Source organism: Melanotaenia boesemani, chromosome 10 (genome assembly GCF_017639745.1).
Source record: "Melanotaenia boesemani isolate fMelBoe1 chromosome 10, fMelBoe1.pri, whole genome shotgun sequence".
Lineage (NCBI taxonomy): Eukaryota > Metazoa > Chordata > Actinopteri > Atheriniformes > Melanotaeniidae > Melanotaenia > Melanotaenia boesemani.
Window position 1 is genome coordinate 34,726,648 of NC_055691.1, and position 27,402 is coordinate 34,754,049.

Genomic DNA, 27,402 nt, shown 5'->3' on the forward strand with positions numbered 1-27,402 from the left:
ATATATATATATATATATATGTATGTATATATATATATATATATATATATATAAACATGTATGTGTGTGTATATATGTATATATATATATATATATATAAAACATGCATGTGTGTATATATGTGTGTATATATATATGTATATATAGATACATATATATACATGTATATATTCTATCAATAACTTTTACTACATACAGAAAGTGTTTTCACTTAACTTTATTTTTTATAAAAGCATGTCTAAATGATAAATTTTCATACAAAAACCACATTCAGTATTAATAAATATACATTTTGCTGTTGGTGTGTGATTACTTGGATGAAAACAGAGCATTGCAGTAGTTTGCCTGAAGGGAAAAACATGTGAAGATTAAGAAAAATGCTTTAACATTAATACAGTAGCAGTAAACAAAAAAGCAAGAAAAGAGAGAAGTCCTTGCACTTGTAGGACGATTTGAGCGAAGTACTGTAAGGTCTTTTCTTCCCATCTTGTCCTTCTGCTTTCAAAGCTCTGAGGTAATCTCATCTTGGATCTGAGAGATAAGGATCTGGGAAAGCACAATGCCTGCAATCTAGAGGACAGCAGCAGCCATTTAAGATTACAGAAAAGACTTCTGGTAACTGCAGCTTGTGTTGAGCATCTCAAGGTCCCTCAGAGGGAAGTTGTAATGCTCATTTGACTTTCAGAGAAAATATTTTTAAATGATAGATGGTTTAGAATGAGTCGCTGCAGGACTGAAGCGTTCTCATCCCAGAATGCACATTTTGGACGGCAAATTCTTAATGATTAACAATTTAACATGGCTTATAATTCAAAGTCAATAAGTGTTTATTCGGGCTATGTTGGATGAAAAAGAACACATCACTATTAAATTGACCACACTTCAAAGCTAGCTGAATACTGATGCAACTGTTCTGACAGGACTCATGGGCAGATCACTGGGGACCCCATCGGGCAGATGCAGCTCTAAGCTCAGTTTGATCCACTGGCATGTTGTGTGATAGTACCTCAGTCATTATGATAAGTGAGTGGAGTAATTGTTTAGAGGCTGATCCTGACAAGCGCTAATAAGATTTCATGGTTAATCTAACATTCTGACTTGAGATATTAGAAGCAGTCATTGCTTTGGGATTTTAGGTGTGTTGTTCAGCCTTTCTTGGTATGTAGAAGGATATAATCAATATTGCCCCCTTTTAGACATTTAATGTTGCATTATCACCTACAGTCTTCCTAAGTTGCATAATAACCTGCACTTTTAATCAAAGGTAGTGTAATAGATGCATAATGTGTCGTTAGTCTCATTCCAATATGCCTTGCTGCTGGTATCGAGGTATAACCCCTCATTTTAAATCAGATCTTTCCCAGAATCCTCCTTTTCCAGAATCCTTAAAAGGTGACCTTTATTATTTGTTTCTCTCTACAGGAAAAGGAATCTGAACTTGAGTAGGGGAGAGTAGGTCACATACAGTCTATAGGTCTAGATCAGTGCAGTGCAATCATCTTAAATAAAGCAGGTCCAGTCAATATGTTGATTGCGGTGCTGTTTTATCCAGTGAGCCACCTTTGATGCCTACATTGATGTGTGATCTTATTTAAGACTAAACTAGTGTTTTTGGCCCTGAATTGCCTGTTATCTCATTAGTGCACTGTGTGCATTAATGATATGAATGTGTGGAGTTACCTGAGGCAAAGCCAGACCCAGGGTGAGAGCTCCCACCAGCAACAGATGAGACTCAATCCACATCACTGCTTTATCTGCACAGCCTACTGGGTAGATTAGCTTGTTTGCCTCCAAGTAGTTTTGGGTTTGAACCCCAAAGCCACACATAGTGTTGATCACAGCCTGCATGACAGATGGGCGGAGGCAAAGACACATGAGTTTTAAAGATGACCTTGAATGCCACATAAAGCTCATTCACTATAAAATTCTTCTCAGGGGTGCACTTTCATGCTGCTATTTTGACACAGCTTGTAATATTTTACATTGACAAAATATTACGCTTGTGACACTGAAGGCAGAGTTGCAAAAGGCTAATGACTTAGAATGAAAAGGAGGAAAAGAAACAGCAAGGGAGCAAGTCAGCGCTGTATATCTGATGTGACAAGGAAGATCGTTTAGCCCCTGATGCAGCCGTGCAGATGCAGCCGTGCAGATGCAGCCGTGCAGATGCAGCGTGAAGTTACAGGCTGGCACCAGCAGGTTGCAGCACTGCATCAGCTCTTGTGTCATTTAATTAATTGATTTTTCTCCCGTGTTGGAAAAGGTTGCTGTAATCTGTTTTCCATGTAGCATGATGTTTAATCAATGTAAGAGTGATAGCTCTACGTGAACTCTTTAGGTTTTTTAAATCTGCAGAGTGATTAGATACAAAGTTCAAACGCATGTATTCATGAATGCATGAGTACAACATTCATAGCAGCTTTGGCTTTGATCACGAGAACATAAAGTATCATAAAGAAATCCCGCTTGGCACCAGTGCTAAAATGGCTGCTATTGTTACAATATCCTGCATATCAGACAGTATATCAGCACTCAGCATTGCATACTGTTGATGTCCATTACATTCTGGTTGAACAGGATCACCTGCTACACATCAACCCAAACACAAGCACAGCTTTTACTCTGTGTTGATGGACTTCTTCTGGCTTTTTTTGAGATATTATTCCCTTGGTTGTTTTTAAAGAGAAATAAGATGAACTACACTGCACAACAGGGACAGGATACAGTGTGTTTTAAACACTTTACTGCCTATATTTAATTGAATATTTTACAAAAACAAATGATCAAACGTAAACGTGTTTCCTTGAAAACAAACATTATGTAAATTTACTTTTGATTTTGGTTTTCAGCATCCTAGAATAACATTTATAACATAGAGGATTTGATGACTGAATGAGTCATAGTCCTGAGAAATCCCTAAATGCAAGGGACCAGGCTGAAAACCAGTTCTGAATAGTTGTGATGTTGAGTGGCACTGCATAACACACAGACCACAGCTGTGCAGTGGAAATCACTGCATGAGCTCATTAACACTTCTGAAGAACAGAGTTCATCACTGGACATGCAAGTCAGAACTCTTCTATTACAGGATGGAAATTTCTCCAAATAACTGATTCTTCTTTTTTTTTTGTTGTTGCTGCCAAGGAGGACCATCTGGCCTGTTATCAGCTCGAAAGCCAACATCTGTTATGGTATAGATGGTCTGGAGACGGCTGACTTGCATATCTGTGAGGAATATGTATGCTTTGTTTTTTTTTTTCAGATGGATGACCTTGCCTAATTTAGGATGACACTGCTGAACCACATTCTGAATGCACAGCCTCATGGCTCTGTAGCTGTAAGAGTCCAGGTGCTCAGCTGACCTGCTTACAGTCTGGACTTTTTACCCATGGTAAAAATTAAAAATAGCCCTCATGGCTTTTGAGCAGTTGAAATTCTGTATTAAGCAAAAAATGAAAATGGTTTGACTTTCAGAACAACAGTTGTTTAACATTTCCATCCTGATGAAAGGATGCTGCACAGTGTGGAATAGGCCTGTCTCGACTTTTTCAGCTGATATCAAATTTAGTGAGAATTAAAACAAAAAAACACAAAACATTAACAAATGTCAGTTTTAACATTTGATATGTTGTCTTTGGACTATCATTTAAACACAGGTTCTGAATTATTTGCCACTCTGTTTATAGCCATATTTTATGCAGCGTTTCCAGATATTTCAGGGATAGGATCTATAGATCCCCTTAAATATTGATTCTCTCTACAGCACATTAAAGGGCAAACTGGTTGGCTGTCATCAGGGTAGTTCTGGGAGTGCAAGTATGCCATCCTCATCTCTAGTTTTTCAGATAATGGAGAATAAAAGATACGTACAACCATTAGACATGTACAAATCTCAGATGCTGATACAAAACATGCTGTGGTTTGGGACCAGGCTAATCTTTTTTTCTGTGTCTACATGACTGGAAAGATATCATATCAAGATCTTATCTACATCTTATCTGCTTCTGTGTAAAAGCAAAGCGAAACATCTTTTTTTATATCATCGCAAGAACTTTGATTAGTCCGTTTCACATGCCTACAGGTCAAAACCTGTTTTCAGCTTGTAGATAATTTATTAACTGATGCATTTCATGGTTATTGTAGAAAATTCAATGAATTCTCATCCAGTTACTTCACATTACTCAGAAACCTTTTTTTTAAAATAGGATTTAGATGTTGCCACCTCAACATGTAACATCAGTCTGATAAGGCTTCTTTTAAGACCTGCTCATTTTCAGGTGAATGTGTTGTCACCAGGTTGTCCATGCTGTGTTATAGGGCTACTTAGAAAAGAACACACCTCTCCAGGAACAGGAGTGCAGCAGGAGTAAGGCACGGCACAGCGTTCGGAGCTGGGGTTTTCATGCGTACAGTTAAAGTAGAGGTTCCAAGACCAGTCTGTGTAGTTGTTCCACCCGCAACACTTGAACTGAGCAAAGAAGAAAGAAAGAAAGAAATTTAGGAATATAGTTTTATTCTGTACTGTACATCCTACCAGTCTGGGCTTCTCCGTTGGGAAAGCCCAAGCTCACATTTGTGCCAGTATGTGCAGATGGAAGAGGAATATCACATGAAGAGACCCACAGAGTTGCAGGAAGTTTATGTTTATGTGAAGCACTCATGTGGAAAATGCTCACAAAGGGCAAAAATAAATAAACGTGAGGTATATAGCTCTGTGCTCACTGACTGTAGTTGCTTTGTTTAGAGCTGAGACACATTGAATAAGCCAGTAACTGTGATCAATTCAAAGACTTTTGTGATTTGGATAGCTGTGGACACAAACACAACCACTCGATCAAACTGAAATTGGCCAGAGCACCTCTTTCTGGATGTAATCCATCAGGTTCTGCAGATCCAGGTCATCCCTGTAGTGCACAATGGCCTTCTTCACAAACTTTCCTAAAGCGTCCCGGGTCTACAAGAAGGGAAATGGTGTCATTTATAGACAATGTAAAAGTTTTACTGTCAACATTTCCAACTTTGTAAAGAAATCAAGAGTTAAAAGGTAAAAGCTTAATTAAAATGGACAGAGGTGAGCAATCTACAGATGTCTATGCCTTGGCTGAGAATTAATTATCTGTCAATTACTCCAGGTGCATTAATGGTGAAGTGCTTCTATGTGTAACCTCCTTTCAGCTGATGCTGTAGAAATCCCATCAGAGCATAGCTGGGATCATTTTAATCCAACTTAACACTGTTTTTTAATAGTTGTCAATCAGGTGATCGTCCTTTATATTTGAGCTACTTTTATGTAATGTTTTGTCAGTACAGTCATAATGTGAAAAGTGTACCATTGCATTATATCATATAATATCATATAATGTGCATCTGAGGTCTTCTTGGAGCATGCAAGCTGCATAATTGTTTTAGGCTGTAGTGAAATTTCATGCAGCATTGGTCTGCTCAGCATATATGAAAATATATGGAATAACACCATTTTGTTGGCATTCTAAAATCCTCCTGTTGTGTGTGTGTTAAGACGACGTCAGAGCTGCTGGAGTTGAAGTGCAGTAATTGCATAATGATAATAAAACCATTTATGCCATGATAAATGAATGCACTTAACATGTTGTACAAAGCAGGTTTAATGTGTGATAGAAAATTACTGAAACATAGCTATTTTTTGGATAATGTAATTCTTAACTTCATGCGAGCTGAATAAACAAAACCTCAATGACCTATAAATTACATTTATTTGAATGATTATTCTTTAATTAGCATTTAAATGCATTAGAAGTTGGTTCTTGCCTTAAAATTCTATTCTAGTTGGACAGTTTTGGTGAGGACGTTCATCATTCTATAACCACCCCCCCAAACCAAAAGAAAGAACAAAATAATAAAAAAACAAGTGGGGCCATAGTTATACTCTCGGAGCTCATATAGAATAAATGCTAATAGGGGCACTGTATGCTAATAAGCTGCCGAACTTTAAAATTTCATTAAGCTCGAAATGAACCTCTGTGAGCTGTGTGCTGAAGGCTTGTGAGCTATTCAAATTGCAGACTGGAACAGGTTATGCTGATAAATACTGTTATCCTGGAGTAGTTTAGCTAAATAGTGTGGGTATTTTTTACAGCACCCCCCTACTTTCACCCTGCCTCTCTCTGTTTCTACATTTCCACATGGCATCATTGGCTCGTAGGCTTTGCAGCCCATCGTCACCCTCTGTCATTAGCTGCGTAGTCTCCTTTAAGGAAGCTGTTGAAATGGAACATTTTGTTCCATTTTGACGTGCTGAAGCATCTGAATCATTTAGCGAGGAAGGATGCTTGGAGGGTTGTTAAACTGCTCTGTTTAGCAGCAGGAAGTCCGAGCACCGATAGAAAGCACGAGAGGGAGGAGGGATATCGCCAGCCATCAGGCCGCAGTGCACTGATGGGAGGGAATGCTACCACTGCTGCCTGTTGTTTTTATTCTCACTGGGGCCCTAATGCGATGCTACTGAAGGGGATTAGTAGATGCTTAGAGGGGAGATGTTTTCCCTGCCAGGTTAGGAAGGTGGTATTAGGATGCCAAAACCTCAAAATATAAAAGTGAATCTTTTATTGCTTACCTAATTTAGTATTTTTAAAAGAGAAATACAACTAATGTCATCTCATGGAGCCTAAAATTCATTTAGGAATGTTTACAGCTTTACAACAATGAGTCACAATAAAAAGTGGGAAAAAAAATCATCCAGATATTGTTGGTTTATTACAGCTTGTCTTTATCTTCATGGACACGCGTTCCACTTGTGGAACGTAAATAAGATGCGGTCTTCCTCACCCAGAAACCCAATTTACTGCAGCTTAATTGTCTTATTTGAAATGAAGCCACCAAAGGGATTTCAGCCTCACTATCACATCCTTCAGGATTGTGTTCTGTAAAAAATGAATGAATGTAAAGTACAGTGATGTCTGCAAACCAGTCCTAAGCAGTGTAACAAACAACAACCATGAAGATGGATAAAATGTTTAGTTTCAAGAGTCTATTATAAAACAAACAAACAAACAAACAAAAAAAAGATTTCTTGTGCTGCTTTATTACGTAGATTTTCACTTTCAGTCGTGTGGCTGTGTCCCCACATCACCAATTGATTGCTGACTACAGTTTTGTTCTAATAATACTTTTATTCATTTTTAAATCTCTTAAAGGTTTTAACCCTAAGTATTTGTCCAACTTGCTTTTAGATTATGAGCCTCCCAGAGCCCTCAGGTCATCGGGGGCTGGTCTCTTGTTTACTCCTAACATGGGGACTAAAACATTTGGAGAAGTTTCTTTGGTCCTCAACCTTCCTGAGGGCAGCTGGGAGTGTGGATATTTTTCTTTTTTTTAAGAAAAAGCTTAAGACTAACTTTTTTAGTAAAGCTTTCAAATAAATATTTTTGTATATTATATTATATTATATTATATTATATTATATTATATTATATTATATTATATTATATTATATTATATTAACATTTTGTTTTGTTTCGGCTTAACATCTTTACGTAACCCTTTGGCATTCCAGTGGGTCACAGACAGGATGCTTTGGGTTAAACTTGCAGTCTTAGTTTCCCTGATGCGGTTGGAGGGGGTTAGGACAGCACTTTTGAGACACAATTTTATGTACATGTGTGTGCATGTGTTTTTCTTTATGTGTGTGCGTGTGAATATGTTGTGTATATGTGTGACTCATGACTTTGCGGTCTGGGGTAGTGGTTCACAACCTATTTTCCTTGACCCCCTTCATGTAAATACTAAAAAGCCATGGACCCTCTGCCCCACCCCGGCCTGGCACCATGCTGGTTTTATGCTTTCAAAAGTGACATTCTCTCCATAAATAACGTTTTCTGGCTGAGTCCTGTGCCAAAGTTAAATTAACAACATAGAGTTGACTTTTTTTCTTTGAAATAGGGACAATGTGTGAACATTAATCTCAATGGTTCTGAATGTTCACAGCTTCGGGGACCTCCTTGGGGGGGTCCCTAACCCCAGGTTGGGAACCACTGGTACAATTAGTACTAGTGGTTCTTATACCAGTGATTATCTTTTCTTTTCAGTCTGAGACTGGCGTTTTGAAGGTTTATAGATAATGACTCAAACTCTCATTTCTACTAACTGGTTTATGTATCTTCTGCTTCTTTTCCCATTTGTTGCAGACATTGATACTGAGGCTGTCTACACAACATTTACTTTACTATGTTGTGTAGTTTACAAGTGTACAAAGCATCTAAAGACTGGATAAGACTGTACTAAATCATTGTGGCTCACAGCTGATGGTGGTGTTGTTGCTGTGAGTGATAACTGGAGACCAAGTGTGACCTGAGTGACCTCATATTACAGAATTACTCAGCCAGAACACAGAATCACGTCTGAAGAGGCAGATACCTGATCAGAGTAAAAGAAGCCCAGAATTGCTATAGCCAGCTGGGTGAGGAAGACCAATGTCAGGCTGAAGGAGAACTAGAGAAAGAAAAAGACCAAAAATATTGAAATCATTGAGTTATTTTCACACATAAAATATTTAACTTTTTTTTTTTTTTTTTGGTTTTGGATTCAGTGTAATTTTAGCCACATGAACATAGCACAAAACACAAGGAAATGTGTGTTTGGTTGATTATGATTGTTTCTCTCCTTTAATAATTCCAGTTGGTCTTCATGCATCGTTGGAAAGCCTGATTAGTCACCTCTACATCGAGGTATACTTGTTAGGATCATGCTTCTGTGGAATCCCATCTAAATGTGTTGGTAGACCTCAACCCACCTGAATATTTATGGTTTCAGCTTGGCGTTGCTGGTTGTGCTCGAGTGACCAACACAGCTACACTGGCTGACCTTCCACAACTCCTGGTTGAGCACTGGGAAATGTGACCAGCATAAGGAAGAGGTGTGGAGTTGTGGCTGTACATGGATCGTCCACATGATTCTGCACTGGCTGATGGTGTCAGATTGATTCAGTGTAAAACTGGTCAACATGTGTTGTTTCTTCCCTTTTTACAGTGGAAGACTAGCAGTTTATAACAAGGCAATAATGTGTGGAATTTGGCACATTTTTGGGGATACTACCCACATGTTTACATGTGTTGCTCATTCCACAGATGCGAGATCCTTATATGTTATACCTCGTTGCAAAGGTGACTAATCAGGCTTTCCAACAGTGTATAATAACAGACCAACTGGTGTTATTAAAGGGGAAACATAATTGACCAAACACAAATGTCCTTACTTTTTGAGTAAGTTTATATCTATCAGAATCAAAATATCAGTAATAATATTAATAATGTGTTTTTTTGGACTATTACTGTTTTGAGGAGTTGAATGTTTTCTCTCAGGGCTCCGATACAGCCACAGAAGGTGATGAAGAACATGACCACCCCCACCACAATTAGGATGATAGCTGGGTCGATCAGGAATGTGTCCCGCACCGTGTCTGGCAGAAAAACAGAAAACAGTTTCTGTTTAAATAGCTGCTGACCTAGCTGCTTTCCACCTGCACTTCCTGTTCCATTTTCCTACCCCGCTTTCTAATCTTTATTTAAATTAATTGCATCCCATACACTGTTTCCTATTTTTGCCTTGTCCCTCCCTACACTAGCTGCCCTCATAGTTTAAAACCATCAATTATCTGTCAGGGGATTATACACGATTCCAGGCATGATCACTAGGATTAGCACAGGTTAATCTTTTTTGCTGTCCATCAACTTTATACCGCAAATTAAATGTGAAAATAAAGACACCAGGTAGACTAAAGAAAGAGCTTAAATCTAACCTACAAAGAGTGGGATAAAAATGATGTTTGGATAAACCAAAGGGGTTTTCATCTAAAATAGGCTACTACCAGTCAGCAGAATACTGGGCTAAACACTCAAAAAATTTAAAAGCAGCATTGCAACAGCAGATGTTGATAATTTGATTAATTTATTTATTTGGTTTTCCTTTTTCTGAGACATTTGTGGGGAAGCAAGTCCTGTGCATACCTGTGGCTTTCTGGACTTTAGCATACACCCCAATTGCAACAATCAACAAGGAGAAAACCTGCGAAAAAAGAAGAGAAGTCTTCATTTATTTATTTAGCCATAGAAAAGCTGCCAAACTGAGCCCACTAATTGCTATTATGGTTGCTATGGCTGTTCTTCAGTCTGCTTGAAAATTTCAACACCAGCTATGTACATTTGCAATTAGTCAAGCAGAGCCAAACCCCTCCTCCCACTAATGTCTGAAAACATCCATGTTAGTACATTTGGAGATCGTGAATTAGTTATAAATATGTTAATGGCTGTATGTTAATTCTCTTTAGCCGTGTGATGGACATGTTTGCTGTCATAGGTGCTGGGATAAGCTCCACCCACCCTGTGATCCTGAGAATGATGGAGCAGGTGTACTAGAGGATGGATGTATGGACAGACGGAAGACTTTCTGTACAATGACAGTTATGCACTGCACCTGCAACCATAGTAACAGCACCATTTATGTGTTTATGATAAAAAAAGAGGTGGCTATCAGCTAGGAAAAGTGCAACATACAGGTCTTTGTTTAACCATTCAAATTAGAAGTGTGTATGCAGCTACAAACTAATAAAATCAGATTTGGTCCACAAGTGGTTTTATGTTCGAAAATCACTCTTTTCTTCAGTTTATACAATAATTTATATAATTTTCACAGAGCTTGACCTTGCTTTGGGATTTGTGGTGATTACTGGCAGGAGCTTTCCCTTCTTGCTTTAACTGTGTCGGTGCTGAACGTAAGATGATTGTTTCGAGAATCTGCTGTAAGGATGGAGAAGGTGTAAGATTTGCTTCAACAAAATGCTCACAGTTAAAAATACAACGTGGTTCGAAAGCAGGTGCTGCTGGTGCTTTCCGTTGATAGCATTGTCAAAACTAATTTCCCTCATTCTTTGATTCTTTGTCTTACCTTAGAAAACAACCTGTATAACTTGGCTTTCAATTCCAGCCTCCAGATCCACAGCTGTTCTCCTGATTAATAATTATGTGTGTGTGTCTGTGTGTGTAAAAAAAGCTTTTGTTCAACTTTAATAATCATGGATTTGTTTATGTTTCTGTTTGAAAAGACTGCATTGGATTTCTGGGGGTCAGAAGGTACCATGGTCCGAGGTATAATGAGCTGTGGAAGAGGTGTACATTTTGTTTGACTGGCCTTCATATCCAATCCATACTGTATGAGCTTTGGAGAGGTAAATTGATGCTTTGAAATAGTAGGTTTTATTATTTTTGAATCAATAATCTACCTTAACAAGATAATAATTGCCCAAACATATAAAACAGGATGCACATATTCTTTTTAATGAGTGTTTTCAAGGTTTAGAAAACATTATTTATAAGGGTTATTATCTGTTGTAGAGGAGTGTGTGCACGCTCCATTTAAGTCCCTAGTATCTTGTTTCCACTGCGTGTGCTTATGAGTATAAGGGTGGCAATGCGTGTGTGCAAAAACGGAAACATACTTAGAGAGTGAATGTATGCTCCAGCTCTGTTTTCAGGCTTTTCAAAGGAATGAATCAGGCCTCTCAGTGATTAAACGATTGAGCCTTAAAGGAGTGTTTGGATCTATGTGGCCCTGATGGATGGATAACTGATCAGAGTATCTCCTCCACCTCTGTATCCCATTCTTTAACTGTCTTATTCGAGCCTTGTCTCACCAGAAGGGTTCTACTAGGTCGAAGTGTCACAATTCACCATTATACATTTTGAGATGGGATGTAGCTCTAAGCTGTTGTTTTTGATGGACTGTATCCAGAAGATGTGATGGGCTCTGAATCCAAGTATTTTTCATTTTTGCATTTTTTTACTCCTAATATTTAAACATTCATGATTAGCAGCCAAGTTGAAAAGTGAAGAATCATGACTTAAAGGTAGGTACAAAAATGAAATTTCTATGAAAACCACTGCAGGATGGGCTTCAAACTCACAGCGTGTTGCATAGATGTCAGAGAAATGCCTTGTGCCATTACAAGCGCCAGATCAACAGCGTTAAATGTGTCTAAGAGGTTAAACTGAGGACATGCGTAGTGAGACATGGATTGGGTTGCCATCTCATAACAGAGATCAGGTTGCCCAGTGTCCTGGTCACATTCATCACTGCTGTACTGGGGCTTACAAGATTCAACATTAAACTCTTAATTAAACAAATATAATTAATTATATCATCATAATAGTGCTTTTAAAGGCCTGTAACATGTGAGCTGTCAGGACTTGTAATTTGATGGAAATAATAAGCAAGAGCAAAGTGACTTTCATAAGAGGCAGTTTGTCATGTTCAGATGGGGGGGATGGACTTTCTCTTGTAGACTTGTTGTCAGACCAACAGATAGACAAAACAAACAAACAAACAAACAAACAAACAAACAAACAAACAAAAGCAATGAAAAAAACAACAACAAAAGGCAAAAATTTAAATTAAAATACAACGAGGTAGGAAATGATCATCTTAAGGGGATGAAGAAAAACAGGATATTCATAAATTAAAGTGGTAAATTCACAATGAAAAATAATACTTTTAACCCAGAATTATCATAAACATCAGGACTGAAAGAGGTACTGACATTAACAGGGACCGCTTAGCAGAAAACATTTGGCTGAGAGTAATAATCGTACCTATTGCTGTACTCCCATGCAAATAAGTCTGAATACCACTCTTTGGTAGCATCTTGTGGAAAGGAGATGGCCTACCCCTTGCAAATTTATAACTTTATAAGCTAAAATAATAGTAAATAATAATTTATTTGCTAGATGTTAGGTTTTCTTTTTCCTCATAAATTTACCAATTCAGTATAAGAGAAAACCCAACTTTTCCATGTAACTTCACCAATTTAATTTTTTTTCATTTAACATTAACCCCTCCCTTGGCTGCTTTTGTTTAGTTCTAACTTACACTGAAACATGAAATATACTCAGGAAAAACATATTATAGACCTTAAATGATGTGTTTAAGCTTAAAAAATGCATCTATGCGATACTTAGATTAGCAAATTAACTCTGATTTGTCTTTTTTTGCCTAAATGCTATTATATTTGTAGATTTTTTTCCTAGATACTATTCGTGCAATTTTTAATCATTTACACATTTTTTTAAAGCACATAATTCTTTTTAGTGTTTTCTCCAGCGTTTCAGCTCAGTGACACCTCTTTGAATTGTATCATTGCTTTATATAAAACAGACCTCAAATTAATTCAGATACACATTACCAGCAGCCATGTACGGTTTCCAGGTGTTTTATGTGTCATGATGAGTCATTGTTCAGCTGATTTGACTGTACCGCTCCACATTTGCCACAGGCAACCAAGCGAATTTGAGTGCCCGTGTATTAACGTAGTAAAGTTAAAATAGGCAGCAGCAGAAAAGCTGGGCTAGTTGCAGCTGAGTACTAGCTGTGTTATACTGTCTCATTCATTATTTATTAGGTTTTCCTTTCTGACTTCCTTTTCTGTTTTGAGAGCTACAACTCTGATAGCTGGTGATTTGTATGCTCAAAAATAGTAAGAATATATATCGTCCTGAGACAGAAGATCAGTTTTGTCAGTGCAATACTGGAGCAAGAAAAAAAAAAAAGCTTCAGATGTTCAACTGTACTCACCCAGAATAAGAAGCTGAAGAAGAAGAGAAAATATCTGATCCAGGGGTTGACAAAGGAGAACGTCTCAGCACGGTTCAGGTTCAGTTCCCTCTCCATTGCTTGTTGATGCTTTTTTCTTCCCACTGGAACGTAAAGCTACAGCGATTTTTACTTTAAAACAGCCCCCAGCTGCAGCCCACCCCGCACATACTCCACTACCACGTGAATCTGTGATGAGAGGGGCTGTTTGCTGGCTGTAGGGTGGGGGGCCAAGCTGGCTAAAAAAAGGGGGTATGGATCTGTGACGCTGCTCTGCCATGCTGGCAGAACCTAGAACTGTCCATGTGGGCTGACAGGTCAGATTACACAAAAAATATCTCTGGCTGACTGCAGCTGAATGGCTACGAGCTTTGGACTATTGTCAACTTTCTGTTGCTTAGTGTAGATCATCTTTCCATCTTCATGCACTCTCAATTTTTGTCAAGTTTTTAGATCCTGCGTTATATTCCTACAACTCGCACATGTATTTCAGTACTAATGCTTAATGCTTCTAAAAGGCCTGTGTACAAATTGTGGCTTCAAAACTAATGTAAACTTGTAAAGAATAGAGCAGGAGGCTGGACAATGACAAATCTTTGAGAAAAGGAACATCTAATGTTGTTAAATGGCATCAGATATTTTGTTGTAATGCTTCTGCTGTGCTATTTCCATTTGTGCTTGAGGGTAAATTTGATGGATTTCTGCAAAATAATAACTAAAAGAATAAAAAAGCCCAAAAAATGTCAGCAAAGATATTAAAATGTAAGACTCGACTGAACGATTGATCACCTGTCAAAGTGACCAGAGGGATTATCAGAAGATACAACATGGAAACTTGAGTATATGTATAAAAGATTGACTGCTGGCTGATTAAATTCAAAATGTGGCATGAACTGTCCTTGGCAGTGGGAATACTGTCAGTGAATACATAATCATAAGGTTGTTGTTTCTTTCTCGTTCTCCTGTAGAGTGGTAGAAGGACATAAAGTCCCTCAGGTACCTTTGTGCCTTGTCAGAGAAACATGAAGCCTTAATGAGATTGATCTTTGTTTTGTCATAGGTTACAACCCCACGCATAATCCCACGGATCCATGCCGAGGGGAAGGCGTCCTTCTTAAGCATGCAAAATTTTGTAGTATCTGTTGTATTATTAAAGGAGGAGTGTATTTTGGGGTACCTTCAGAGAGCTGACATCACTGTTTTGTATGTAGAAGAAATGTGCAGCTGCTGACTGACTAAGCATAACATTAAGACTTAAAAACACATGAGACCTAAAGAAGAGGGCCCGTCCTTTAACCACCTCACCATTTTTATTCTTAACAATGGTCAAACAGATCACTGACAAAAACAGGATTTCTGAGAAGCTTCCACTTTTGTGAATTTTGGCTTAAAAATATTTGCAAAATCATGCTTTTTAACTCAATAGAGAGCTATGATCTCAAACCACTGCTATATTAATACTGGTAAAACAAGCTGCCTACTGTAGATAGACATAGACTGAGTTCTGGACCAAGTCTCTCATTTAATCTGAAAAGTTTTATATAGATTTCTATATCACAAACCAAATGTGTAAATTACTGACAACCAGCTGAATGGTGTTTTGCTCACATTTTAAAATGGTTTTCTATTGTGTGTAGAGTGTTTACACAAATACAAAGGTAGATATGACACCACTGCATGTATTGCTTTTGGAGTGATTGACGTTTCACTCAAAGCGCTTCCACCTGCATCAATGCACATGTTCAATTTGTTTTATTGCTGTCATAGAATATAAACATATTTATTTCTTATGTAAAGGTTTTTTGGAGACTGGCTTGAGTTTTTTGAGTCCATCTCAAGGGGTGAAAAGGAGGACCTGCAGTATTTGACCCTTCTGCACTAGCTTTTTGTTTCTCAACCCAGAAAGTGCCGAAATGACTTCAGGAGAAAACCATTTTGTTATAGATCCCAATTTTGACAAGGAAACAATATTATCTCTATGCAACATAAAGATTTGATGGAAGTGACTTTATATAGAGGTATTAGGTTTGGGGTGCCCAAGTCCAAATGCCTGCGGGTAAATTGGATTAAATGTTATGACTGGACTGAAATAAGAGGGAATTTTCAGTTGGAAGATGTGAGGAATTAATTACCAGGCAACTTTAGAAGTTTACATCAAAGCTGTTCTTTTTAATATAAGCTACAGTTTGGTCTCTCTGACCCATCTCTTTCTGTGCACCATCAACACAATCCAAGTCTTCATTTTCTGCTTTACAATCAGCTGTTTAGTCCATTAAATATACTTCTCCTTCCTTGTCTTTCACTTAGTTTTCTGAGTAAACCCTCATTTAATTAATTTAATTAGCGTGCTCTCGGTTGATGGTAGTCTTGATATTTATGGGATCCACACGTTCCAAACAGGAAGAAGCATCCTTTATGAATATATCTGAGGCACAGCTTAGTTAATGATCTTAAGGAAGAAATAAATTATGAATCCAGGAGCATCTTCATAAATGAGTCCTATAGTACTTCATCATTTTGCTTCATTATATGGGCCAACTCCTCAGGTGGATAACCCATTGAGATCTAAGTTGCTGTACAAAAATACAATCTATAAATCTACAAACATAGTTTAAAATAACTTCTCTACAAAACTTAAAGAAAAAAAATGGACGGTTTTCAGAGCTTACTAAAACATTTCATTCTTATGATATTCAGGCGAAAATTTATCTTTAGGACTAGCAGTGAAAATGAGAGTCAAGTTAAGCACGTTTAAAAACAACAGACACTGACCGAAGTGCTGTACAATTTGAAAACAAGCAGTAGTAGTCAAACACCAGAAAAACAACAACTGTAAAAGCTCAGTCTGAGTTAAAAGCCAGGGAATAAAAATGGGTTTTTAAATTAGTTTTAAGAACATCCACTGTTAGTGAGGTCCTGATGTGGAGGGGAAGGCGATTCCACAGTTTGGAGCCAACAACAGTAAAAGCTTGGTGTCCGCGGTGTTTTAACCTGGACCTCGGGACAACCAGGAGCATCTGATCAGCAGATTTCAAGGTTCTGGAAGGAGTGGGTCATGTTACAAAGTTGGAAAGATAGGAGGGGGCCAAGGATGGATCCCTGGGGGACCCCACAGGTGAGGGGAGCTGAAGTGGAGAATAAATAACTTAACAGAAAAACTCCTGTCACTTAAATATGATTTAAACAATTTTAAAGCAATTCCTAGGTGTTTCGGCCTAGAAATAAGGTACGGTTCATCCATCCATCCATTTTCTTCCGATTATCTGGGATCAGGTTGCAGGGGCAGCTGCCTGAGCAAGTAAGCCCCTGCTTCCCTCTCCTGGTAAATCTAGAGCTTTGCCTTTTGGCTCAGTTCCTTCTTTACCACGACAGACTGATGCAGAGTCCGCATCACTCTGGACACCGCACCAATCCTCCCCATTTGGGGCAGGACATCATTCCCGACCCAGAGAAAGCACTACTAGGATACGGTCAACGGTATCAAAGGCAGCACTGAGATCTAAAAGAACTAATATGGATGAGTCACCAGTGTCTGTAACTAATAAAAGGTCATTAAAAACCTTTAAGAGTGTAGACTTAGTGCTGTGAAATGCTTTAAAACCAGACTGTTAGATTGTTATCAGTTATCAGATACTCCTGAAGCTGGGTAAGAGCAACTTTCTCTAACAGTTTTGAGAGAAAGAGCAGTTTTGAGATAGGTCTAAAATTGGAAATGACCATAGGGTCCAAATTTGGCTTTTTAATAAAAGGCTGAACAACTGCACATTTCAGATTAATAGGGACAGTTTCAGACACAAGACAACTATTAATTATAGCCAACACACTTGGACCAACAGCAAGACAAAGTCCTATCATAAAGCATAAACCTTATGATAAATAATAAGTCTTCTAATAAAATAAATGAATAAATAATATATAGTAAGCATAGTTGTGATAAATGAATAACTCCAGTACTTGCATTTTGAAAACAGAGCAACACAGCAGGGCAGAGCCGTGTGAAGTGCACTCAGTGAAGCATGGAGTTGACCAGTAGAAGCTGCATTGGAGTCTGAAATAAAAACAAGCTTTGGCATGCTTCTGTCACATGAAGAAGAGAACCATGTTAGTGCCACTCACCCCCTAAAAAGGACACAGAAGCCTTTGAGAACTGAACTGTTGCAACAACCCTGAACCTCTTCTTTGAAGTCTAAAACTTTAGTCAGTACACACACAATTAGACGATAGACTTCATCCTTGACTGTCTCACCTATAATGATGTATTGAGTAGTGGTCCTCTCATCTGCACCCTTCAATATGTGCTGATAAAATTGAAGGTGGAGACCATCTCTTCAGCTGGAGTTTTCAGGATAAGCCACTGTTTCAGAGATATTAGGCTCTAAAACGTTACCCGGTGGTTGTGAAATGTCATTTAATGCTTCAAGTTCTGTAATTACCAGCCACCATCTTGACACATTAGAGTAATTTTTTACAAATAATTAGAAAAAAATATATATATTTGAAGCTTATTTTTCATTGATATGTTAATTTAAAACAATGACAAGTAATAGGATAGTCGTACCAACAGTGCTATGATGAGTGGTTTTGCACTTTAAGGACATTCCTTATTGGTTCTGATACGAGATGATTACATCCATCTTTACATAAAGCCAGTAATCCCAGCTTCTACTCCACCAGTGCTTTTTAGGTCTGCACTCTTCATAAAGACAGAGAGCACTCTGTAGCACATTAAACTAAAGGATTTGTAGATCAAGCCTTCGTCTCTCTTTTGTGTTTTGGCTATGAATGGAGCCTGGCAAGAAGCATCCCTTTTGATTGTGATCTAGCAAACCTCACAAGAATCCAGCTGTCCTGCAAGATAAATCCTCAGTTATTCTTGTTTGGAACCAAACATATAGATACCATACTCTTATCTTGTGTGTTTTACTAAAAATAGGTGTTAGAATCAGACTTAAATGATGATATGCTGCAAGGAAAACAGGATTCTGATACCTGCATCAAACTGCAGTGATTGAAATCAAGAATATATTGTGCATTTGTAAGTCTTTAATCTGTAAATTGGTTTTGAAGGTAGACTGAGTCACACCTTTTCCAGGGGTCTCGGGTTGCTTGCTTTGTGCATTTTCAGGTGACAGTGTTATCACGGATGGTTTGTTTTAATCTAACTAAATCTGACAAGTGTGAACACACCTTGGAAGCGCATTCCTTTTTGGCTTTTGTTATTTTTTTTCTAGATATCACAGCTTTTAAAATAATCTATCATACCTTGCAATAAGGTCAACAAAACCTCTAGACTTATTTTGTTTTCAGAGCTGCTCTGAAAACAAAATAAGTAATCCAAAATCACCAGAAAAGTCAGAAGCTCTCAGTCTGTATTCCCAGACAGAGACCCCAGATCTTCATTGGTGTAGAAGTCTGTGTTTTTTGGCTCAGGTAGTTTTTTACTTCTCATCAGCCTCTTTCAGAAATTTCATCTTTGCAGCAGTTCAACTATGAAGGCCTCTGAGCAAATATCATTCACTTTTCTGGGAAGCATTGATGTGGGTTCAGTACTGAGGCATCTGAAGGCTGAAGCTCTGATGAACTTACACCCTGTAGCAGTGGTAACTGTTGATCATTTTTTCCTGGAGTGGTCCTTATGGTTTTGCAAGTTTTTATAGTTGGGGAAATTCTCTGAACTGAAAAGAATTGATGCTGTTGTTGCTTATAGCTGTTCTTCCATAGTATAGATTGCTAGAGTGGTCAGACAAGACTAGCATGCAAACTATTCCAGTTAACTACCTCATGAAGCTGCCTAAGTTATGGTTAATAGTGTGCAAAGCTTAAAGGAATCTAAAATATGTCGTCTTGTTAACACTCTTTTGCTCGCTATATAATATTAAGACAGAATATGAAAGACTTTTTTCCCTGGAGGATACACTGTAATCAAAGAACAACTTCAAGGAATGTATGTGAGCAAACTTTGTAATTACTATGACTCTACTGAACTAAAACTTACGTTTTCCAAGTTATTTTTCACAAAAGTACCAGAGTGCAGTGAGAAATGTAAATTAAGATATAATGCTGTAATTTGCTAGCTTATATTTAGTTTAATGTTAAAATAGAGGTCTTTGCCAGGGGCAACAAAAGACTTGCAGAATACTTATAAAAAAGAAAGTATTCATAAAACCCTTTGTGGGACATCCAATAGGTAATTAAGTTGATCATCAACAGGTAGGCCAGCAGGTAGGCATGGATGAGTACTTTCAGAGGTAAAGAAGCAGAAGAGGTTCTCTGCATGAAGAATAAATAGTAAGTAATCATTAGTAACACAGAATGCTTCTCAATTGGAAATTACAAAGAAAAAAGGTTTAAATGTCTATTGAAAAGTATAAAAAATGTTATACTTATTATTTATTTTTGTATATTATTATTATTTTAAATAGAAAAAGGCCCTACCTTTTCTGCACATAAAGCCCATTAAAGATGCATCGATGTGAAGTGGAAAACTATTCTGTGTGCAGATGAATCTTAATCTGAATGTCTTTTGGGAAGCGCCAGCTTTGCCTCAACCACTGCAGTGCTGTTCTATGCATGGTGAAACCTCAATAGATGGTCCTGAATGCAGCAGCCCATATGGTGTTTGATCAACCAAAAAGAGCTGGTTACCCCACCAGCTTCTAAAGGCTGCCCAAATCCAATTCAAGTCACTCAAGCAAGCACACAGAGGGACTTCTGGGTCGGCACCCAGCTATCTAAACTCAATTATACAGGCTTATGCTCTTTCTCTACCTGTGCTCCCCTCAGGAATGATGCCTGCTTCTGCCTCCCTGGGCCCAATTCTCAGTCCAGACTCCTCACATTTGATCAATGAAATGAGTTTAACAAACGCTATCGGCACAAAGACGCCCCTCCCTGTAATGCTTATTTCCTCTATGAACACCTCTAACATGCCTAAGTTCATGTTACCCTTTCTTGTAAGTGTTCTTACGTGTCAGTCATAAAACTTGACTAAATATTAAATCTATAATAAAATTGTTGGTGCGGCTTTTTCTGAGATGGAAGAGTTGTGTAAAACGATGCCAAACCACATTCTGCATGCATCGTCAAGTACTAGGTGTATAGTTATGCAAGTGGCCCATCTCTAGTCCAGATCTGCATTATGAAACAAAATATAGCCCCCCTTAAGCTTACACGGTGTGGAGATACAAAAACAACAACAAACTTTCCTGACATTGTTTGGAATATGTTGCTGGTATCAAATTATATAATATATATTAAACAAAAAATCTCACTTTAATCAAAAGTATTTTTTTTACAAGTTTCAGTTATGTATATTATTTGGTAATCCTCACATACTAGTTTATTTATATCCTACATCATGTTAACCTTTGTTTTTTTACATACATGTAAAGTAATAAATAAAAGCTGGAAGCTTTTGCTGCTATGTGCCTGCAGAAGAATTAATCCTCTTGTTTTTGTGTCAAAAAGCATATCTGTTGCTTAGACAAAAATAAAAGGCAGGTGAAAAGACAGCTGCAGAAACAAAGTGCAAATCACTTCCATCACAGGTTAACAAGCTCAGCTATGCTGAATGAGGGCAAATATAATAGTCTCATCATATAAACAGCCTTGTGAATTCAGGTTAATGAAATGAACTCTGCTGGTGGATCAGGCATGGCATAAAAAGTGAAATGCTGCAATAACAACCAGAGGGAAAAAAACTGATTACTTTCACTTTATTTCAGTACATGTTACTTATACAAAATAATCTGTACAAAGGCTAAAATAGGTCATAATTGTTTCTTCTTTTTTTTTTTTTTGCATAGAAGGAACAGTGATGTAAAAACAAAAAAGCCGGGGTGGAATGGCACAATAAAGTCCACTCACTGTCACACACACAGATGACAAATAGGTTAAAAAGCTGGATCAAGCTCTGCACAAAAATATTCTGTGGGTCACTCCCTTCTATTCGAGCATTACACAAATTGCCAACGGTTTGCGCTTTCATCATCTCCCCTTTGTTCTAAAATAAAAAAAAAAAGAAAAAAGCCCCGGCTCAGTCTGCCGAATACCATTTAATCTTTAGAAAAGGTGTTGTACTATTCAAAATAGGCCATTTTAGGAGTCAGGGATGCCACTCTCTGGAATGAAACACATCATGAAATCTGCTGTAAAACTGCGGCACCACTTGTCTTCGCATGCCAAGCCCCCCCTTCACTAAAATCTAAATAATTGGTTAAATGTGGCCTATATAATTGACAGTGACTTAAAAGGGGAGTAAATCAGACGCATTGAGTCATTAAACATGAAAGGCAATGACTGTACGGTATCATGGGATTTTTGACACACTTTTCTTTATTTAAAAAATAACTGATTTCAAGAATAGAGAGAAGGTAGTGCACCACCTCATATATTGCAGATGTGTAGCAGAAACTCCACAGGACAAGGCTGGCAGGTATCAGATAATGCCACCCAGCAGAACACAACATCAAACACACCATTTCTAAAGCATACATATCCGCTGCTCAGATAGTCAGCTTTAGCTGGGGAGAGGGATTAGGAGGAGATTACAGAAATAATATGTAGAAGGTGGTAAAAATAAAACGATTTAAATTTGAAAAAAAAAAAAAAAAAAAAGATATATTTCTATGTTGAAAGTTCCTCACAGCAGACAAAACCCAATTACTGTATGTGCATTCTTTCTTCACCATCTCTGGCTTACAGAGAATGCTGCGATGAGAGGGAATATTTTATGTTGCTTCAGAAAAAAATATCATGAAAAAACTCGTTTTACTACGAGATCAAAATGCATTCAAATAAAATATGAAAACCATACTGACAAAAACACAAATTTACATCAAATTTACACTGCTGGTGAAGTTGAAAGGAAAGAAAAAAAATACAGAGGCAAAAAAACCCAGCAAACAAGAAAAAAACATATAACATACAGCAAAAGTGGAAGATATGTCTAAATGTCTTCAAAAGCTCATGGGTTGTTAGAAAAATGAAGCTGTCACTGTATATTAGTCTAAGTGGCAGAAGTAAAGTGCAACATGAAGTTACATCAGTTGTAAAACTATCACATTTACATTTGGGGACTGATATAATGGAGTGACATGAGCTGTTTTGCACAGTATCAAATAGATCATGCTCTACAAATACACATTGGGCATGAAATTTGCAGTTTTAAAAGATATCCTGCAGATTATACCCACACATCCTAATTTAATTAAACTGGAACCATGAAAAGCGTGCAGTATGTCTTTTGTGGACATTACCCAATAGTATATGTCAAATCTATCAATTCAGGCTTCATCGCTTTAGGCGCCTTAAGCAGCGTTAAGACAGAAAGGCAAAAATATGCATTTTTGCACATGGTGGAAGAGCACTGTAAAGACTAATTCTCTGAGAAAAATATGACTAATGGTGTCATGTTATTACAACGAGTGTGACGCCCGCCGGCTTATCAGCCAGCCAGGAGAGAGTTGCAGGACGTGCTGGAGACGCTGACAGTGGAGGATGCCCAGCACCCGCCTCCCCTGATCCCTGATTGGCCGCCTTACCACTCACTCCCCAAACAAGCTGTCCAATCCGGAGAAAAGGCCTCCTTTAAGACAGAGTCATCACCATCATTCGGGGCAGCTGTGGATTGTGGGACACATGCCTGCCAGTTTGAGAAAGATTGTGGATTGTGTGGTTTAAGAGACTTCTCTGTGCGAGTTAGCGATTTGGTTTAGTGATAAATACCTTTTTGTGTTCTGAGCTTTAGTGCCGTCCCTGCCTGAAAGAAGGAGGTTTTTGTGTTTAGTTTATTAGGAGTTTGGTTTTGTTTTGATAGAAGTCCGCCTGAGAGCGTGTGTTTATTTTGTTTGTTAATTAGTCCGCCTGTGTGCGTGTAGCCCGTTTTGGGGACATTTTTGGTTTGTTTGTTTGTTTTGTTACTAAGTAGAGTTAAGACTAATTGTTAAATACCCGACAGGGACACTTTGAGTTGTTTATTTTGTATTATTTGCCGGTTAAGGGTTGTTTGTGTTTTGGAACCCATTTTTGTTAATAAACATTATTGTATTTCATTTACCCTTGGTCCGGCCATTCCTGTGTTACAGTCCTTTTGACCCCTGGACGTAAAGGGGGACGTAACATAGTGGGGGCTCGTCCGGGATATTTTTTGTAATATTATAGTATATATTATTGTATATCACTTTATTAGATTTAGATACGTGTGTGTGGCGCGTGGTTTGAGTACCCCTCGTGGTGAGAGTGGTTGCTCTTACTGCTGCGTGTTTGTGTGGCTCTTTTCAGGCACGGTAGGTAATTTTGAACTCAGTTTTGTTGGCATTGTACAGGTAAGGTTAATTGTAGTTTTGTGATATGGCTATGCGGCGCACTCCATTTGATCTGGATCGGTTCATAGTGGAACCGACTCTGGATTGTCTGGAGGCGTGTCGGAAGGATGATTTAGCCTTAGTAGCTGACCACTACGACATTCCAAGGCCGAAACAAATGCGGAAAAAGGAGTTAATGTCATTAGTGGTGGCAGGCTTGGTGGAACGGCAGGTGCTTCAGGTGCCTGCAGTTGCTGGGAAATCGGAGGATTCTCCTGATGAGGCTGTTCCCTCCACCGGTGGGGGTGGAGAGGAAGCTGAGCAGAGCACTCAGCTGGATCTGGTTGATATGGAGGAGGATAGCGAGGACGGTGATAGGCCTGCGACACCTGTCACGCTTCCCCGTTTTGAGCCTCTTCCACTCGACAGCAGCTCTGGTGCTTCCCCGTTGGGGGCACGGCACAGGCTTAAGCTGGCCAGACTTCGCATGGAAGCCCAGGAGAAGGCCCAGCAGCGACAATTCCAGTTTGAGATCAGAAAGCTGGAAATTGAAGCCGACAAAGCTGTGCGCTTGCGGCAGGTTGAGCTGGATGCCCAGGCCAAGGCCACCTCGCCGTGGATCTCTGCTGCCCCGTCAGGGTCTCAGAGTCCCGCGGCCCCCTATGACATAGCAAAGTTTATTCCTTTTGTTCCGGTGTTTGGTGAGTCTGATGTGGACTGCTATTTTCCGGCGTTTGAGCGCATTGCGCTTGCGCTGCGGTGGCCGAAAGAATGCTGGCCATTATTGGTACAATGCCGGTTGACTGGTAAAGCTCAGGAGGTGGTAGCAGCGCTCCCTCTTGCAGCCAGCCAGAATTATGATATCGTGAAAGCCACGGTTCTGAAAGCGTATGCGCTAGTTCCGGAGGCATACCGACAGAAGTTTCGTGCCCACAAGAAGGAATCTTCTCAAACTTTTGTAGAATATGCGCGAGAGAAGAGCACGCTCTTCGATCGCTGGTGTGCGTCTTGTGATGTGACGACTTTTGAAAAGCTCAGAGAACTTATACTGGTTGAAGAGTTTAAGAACCGCTTACCAGAAGGGTTGGTGGTACACCTTAATGAGCACCGAGTGGATAACATAACTTCTGCGGCCACGTTAGCCGATGAATACGTGCTCACTCACAACGTGGTGTTTTCGGCTCCAACCAAACCCACATTTAGAAAAACCACTGAAACTGAGAAAGTGAGAAAACCTGACGACAGAAAATGCTTTTACTGTCAGAAGCCGGGACATTTAATAGCCAACTGTCGACTGTTGGCTAAGAAAGAACAAAACCCCGTGGTACAGAAAGAAGTTGGTTTTATAAAACAAGCTGAATCAGTGGTGAAAAGGGGGAGTAACCACATAGATCCTTGTTTTAAGCCGTTTATAATGGCCGGAAAAATATCACTGAATGGCAGGAGTGAGGAGGAGAAAGAAGTGCAGGTGTTGCGTGACACTGGAGCATCACAAACCCTCATTTTGGCGGGTGCTTTGCCGTTTTCTGAAGCCTCATCCGAAGGCTATTGTGTTATGCTGAGAGGTGTGGAAATGGGTTATGTTCCCCGTGAAGTGCACCGAGTACATTTGAGTACTGATCTAATCACCGGAGTGTTCCCCATGGCAGTGTGTGATGAACTTCCCGTTGCTAATGTGACATTGCTTTTAGGGAACGACATTGCAGGTGGACAAGTGATGCCTTCCCTAGAGGTGATCAGCAATCCAGGGGAAATTCATGCCGTAACGGGGGAAGCACCGACTGGTGTGGTAACACGCGCACAAGCGAGAAGATCACGTAAGAAACGTAACCATCGTGATGATGAAATTCATCTCGCTGACAGCTTTCTTGTTCCAACAGATACGGACGAAGCCGTGACAGAGCCAGTGGAGGAGAGCAGGGACCCCGACATAAAAGCTCGGAAAGCCCTGATCTCCCCTGCTGTCCCTCTGTTGCCGCTCTCTCGTGATCAGCTGAGGACCGCGCAGGAGGAGGATCCCACACTGCGCTCGTACTACTCCAAGGTGGTGAGTGCTGAGAGTGCTGAGGCGGACACTGTTTCCTTTTACGTGCATGAAGGAATATTAATGAGGCGGTGGTGTCCTGTTGTGCTTCCTGGTGCGGACTGGAATGTAGAAACACAGATTGTGATTCCGCAGGCGTATCGGCAACGTGTTTTGCAGTTAGCTCATGATGAACTATGGTCGGGGCATTTAGGCATCCGTAAGACCCATCAGAAGGTTTTGAAGCATTTCTTCTGGCCGGGCATGAAGGCAGACGTAGTGCGATTTATAAACAGCTGTCACCTCTGTCAGGTGGCAGGTAAACCTAATCAGCCAGTTCCTCGAGCTCCATTGCACCCGATTCCGGCTATAGGAGAGCCGTTTGAAAGACTGATAATCGACTGTGTAGGGCCATTGCCAAAAACTCGCTCTGGGAATGTTTTCCTGTTGACACTGATGTGTACAGCCACGCGATATCCAGAAGCCATCCCACTACGCCGAATAACTGCTAGATCAGTGACTAAAACTTTGGTAAAGTTCTTTTCATCATTTGGGCTCCCGCGTGTAATCCAGACCGACCAGGGGACTAATTTCACGTCTAAAGTGTTTACTCAGGTGCTGCGTGAGCTAAACATTCGTCACGTAACCTCTAGTGCATACCACCCGCAGAGCCAGGGAGCTCTGGAGAGGTGGCATCAAACATTAAAGGCGATGTTACGTAAATATTGTTGTGCCGACCACAAACATTGGGATGAAGGAGTCCCTTACGCGTTGTTCGCCTCTCGTCAGGCCCCGCAGGAATCTTTAGGGTTCAGTCCTGCCGAGTTAGTTTTCGGGCACAGCCTTCGTGGACCCCTCAAACTCCTCAAGGAGGAGTTGTTGGATCTACGAACAACTCCGAACCGTAACGTTCTAGACTTTGTGACAACCTTCCGCAATCGTCTTATTCACGCTCGTGAGTTCGCAGCAGCTACGCTGAAAGAGTCACAAAGTACCATGAAACGCAAGTATGACAAAACAGCTGTCACTAGACATTTAAGAGAAGGGGAGAAGGTTTTGGCGTTGCTCTCTCTCTCCAGTACTGCCCTGTCTGCTCGCTTTTCAGGGCCGTATGTTATTCGCAAGCAGCTAAGTGACACTGATTACATAATAGCGACCCCCGATCGGAAACGGAAGACGAGAGTCTGCCATGTCAACATGCTTAAGCCGTACCGGTCCCGTGAAATAGAAGTGGTGAGCGACCGAAACTCTGGTGATATTTCGGATAGTGTTGCGTTAGTGGTAACTGGTTCAACTAAAACGGATGCGGGACTACCCTCGCGAGTAGAGGCCGTGTTGACACCTCGTCTGCCAAATTCCCAGATGCTGAAAGCCTTGCCGGCAGCGCTGCAGCATCTGTCTAAAGAACAAAAGGCCGATGTGTTAAGTCTAGTTTCTAACTACTCGGGTTTGTTCAATGAC

General features: G+C 39.6%; 1 protein-coding gene across 1 annotated transcript; it reads right to left on the reverse strand.

Moving 5' to 3' along the window:
• Positions 1–311: 311 nt before the first annotated feature.
• tspan33b (tetraspanin 33b) lies at positions 312–13,692 on the reverse strand. Its single transcript, XM_041997338.1, has 8 exons — positions 13,597–13,692; positions 9,981–10,038; positions 9,306–9,433; positions 8,392–8,466; positions 4,859–4,954; positions 4,340–4,468; positions 1,681–1,842; positions 312–570 (listed from the first exon to the last, which is right to left on the reverse strand). Exons 1-8 carry the CDS (start codon positions 13,690–13,692, stop codon positions 502–504), a joined length of 813 nt encoding a protein of 270 aa, XP_041853272.1. The 3' UTR covers positions 312–501.
• Between the last annotated feature and the right edge of the window lie 13,710 nt (positions 13,693–27,402).

Excerpts from the sequence above, each read along its gene's own strand:
- tspan33b (XM_041997338.1), bottom strand. The coding sequence starts at position 13,692 with ATGGAGAGGGAACTGAACCTGAACCGTGCTGAGACGTTCTCCTTTGTC. Across the intron at positions 9,434-9,980 it reads TAAAGTCCAGAAAGCCACAG|ACACGGTGCGGGACACATTC; the intron begins GTATGCACAGGA and ends TTTTTCTGCCAG. Across the intron at positions 1,843-4,339 it reads GCACTCCTGTTCCTGGAGAG|GCTGTGATCAACACTATGTG; the intron begins GTGTGTTCTTTT and ends TCTGTCATGCAG.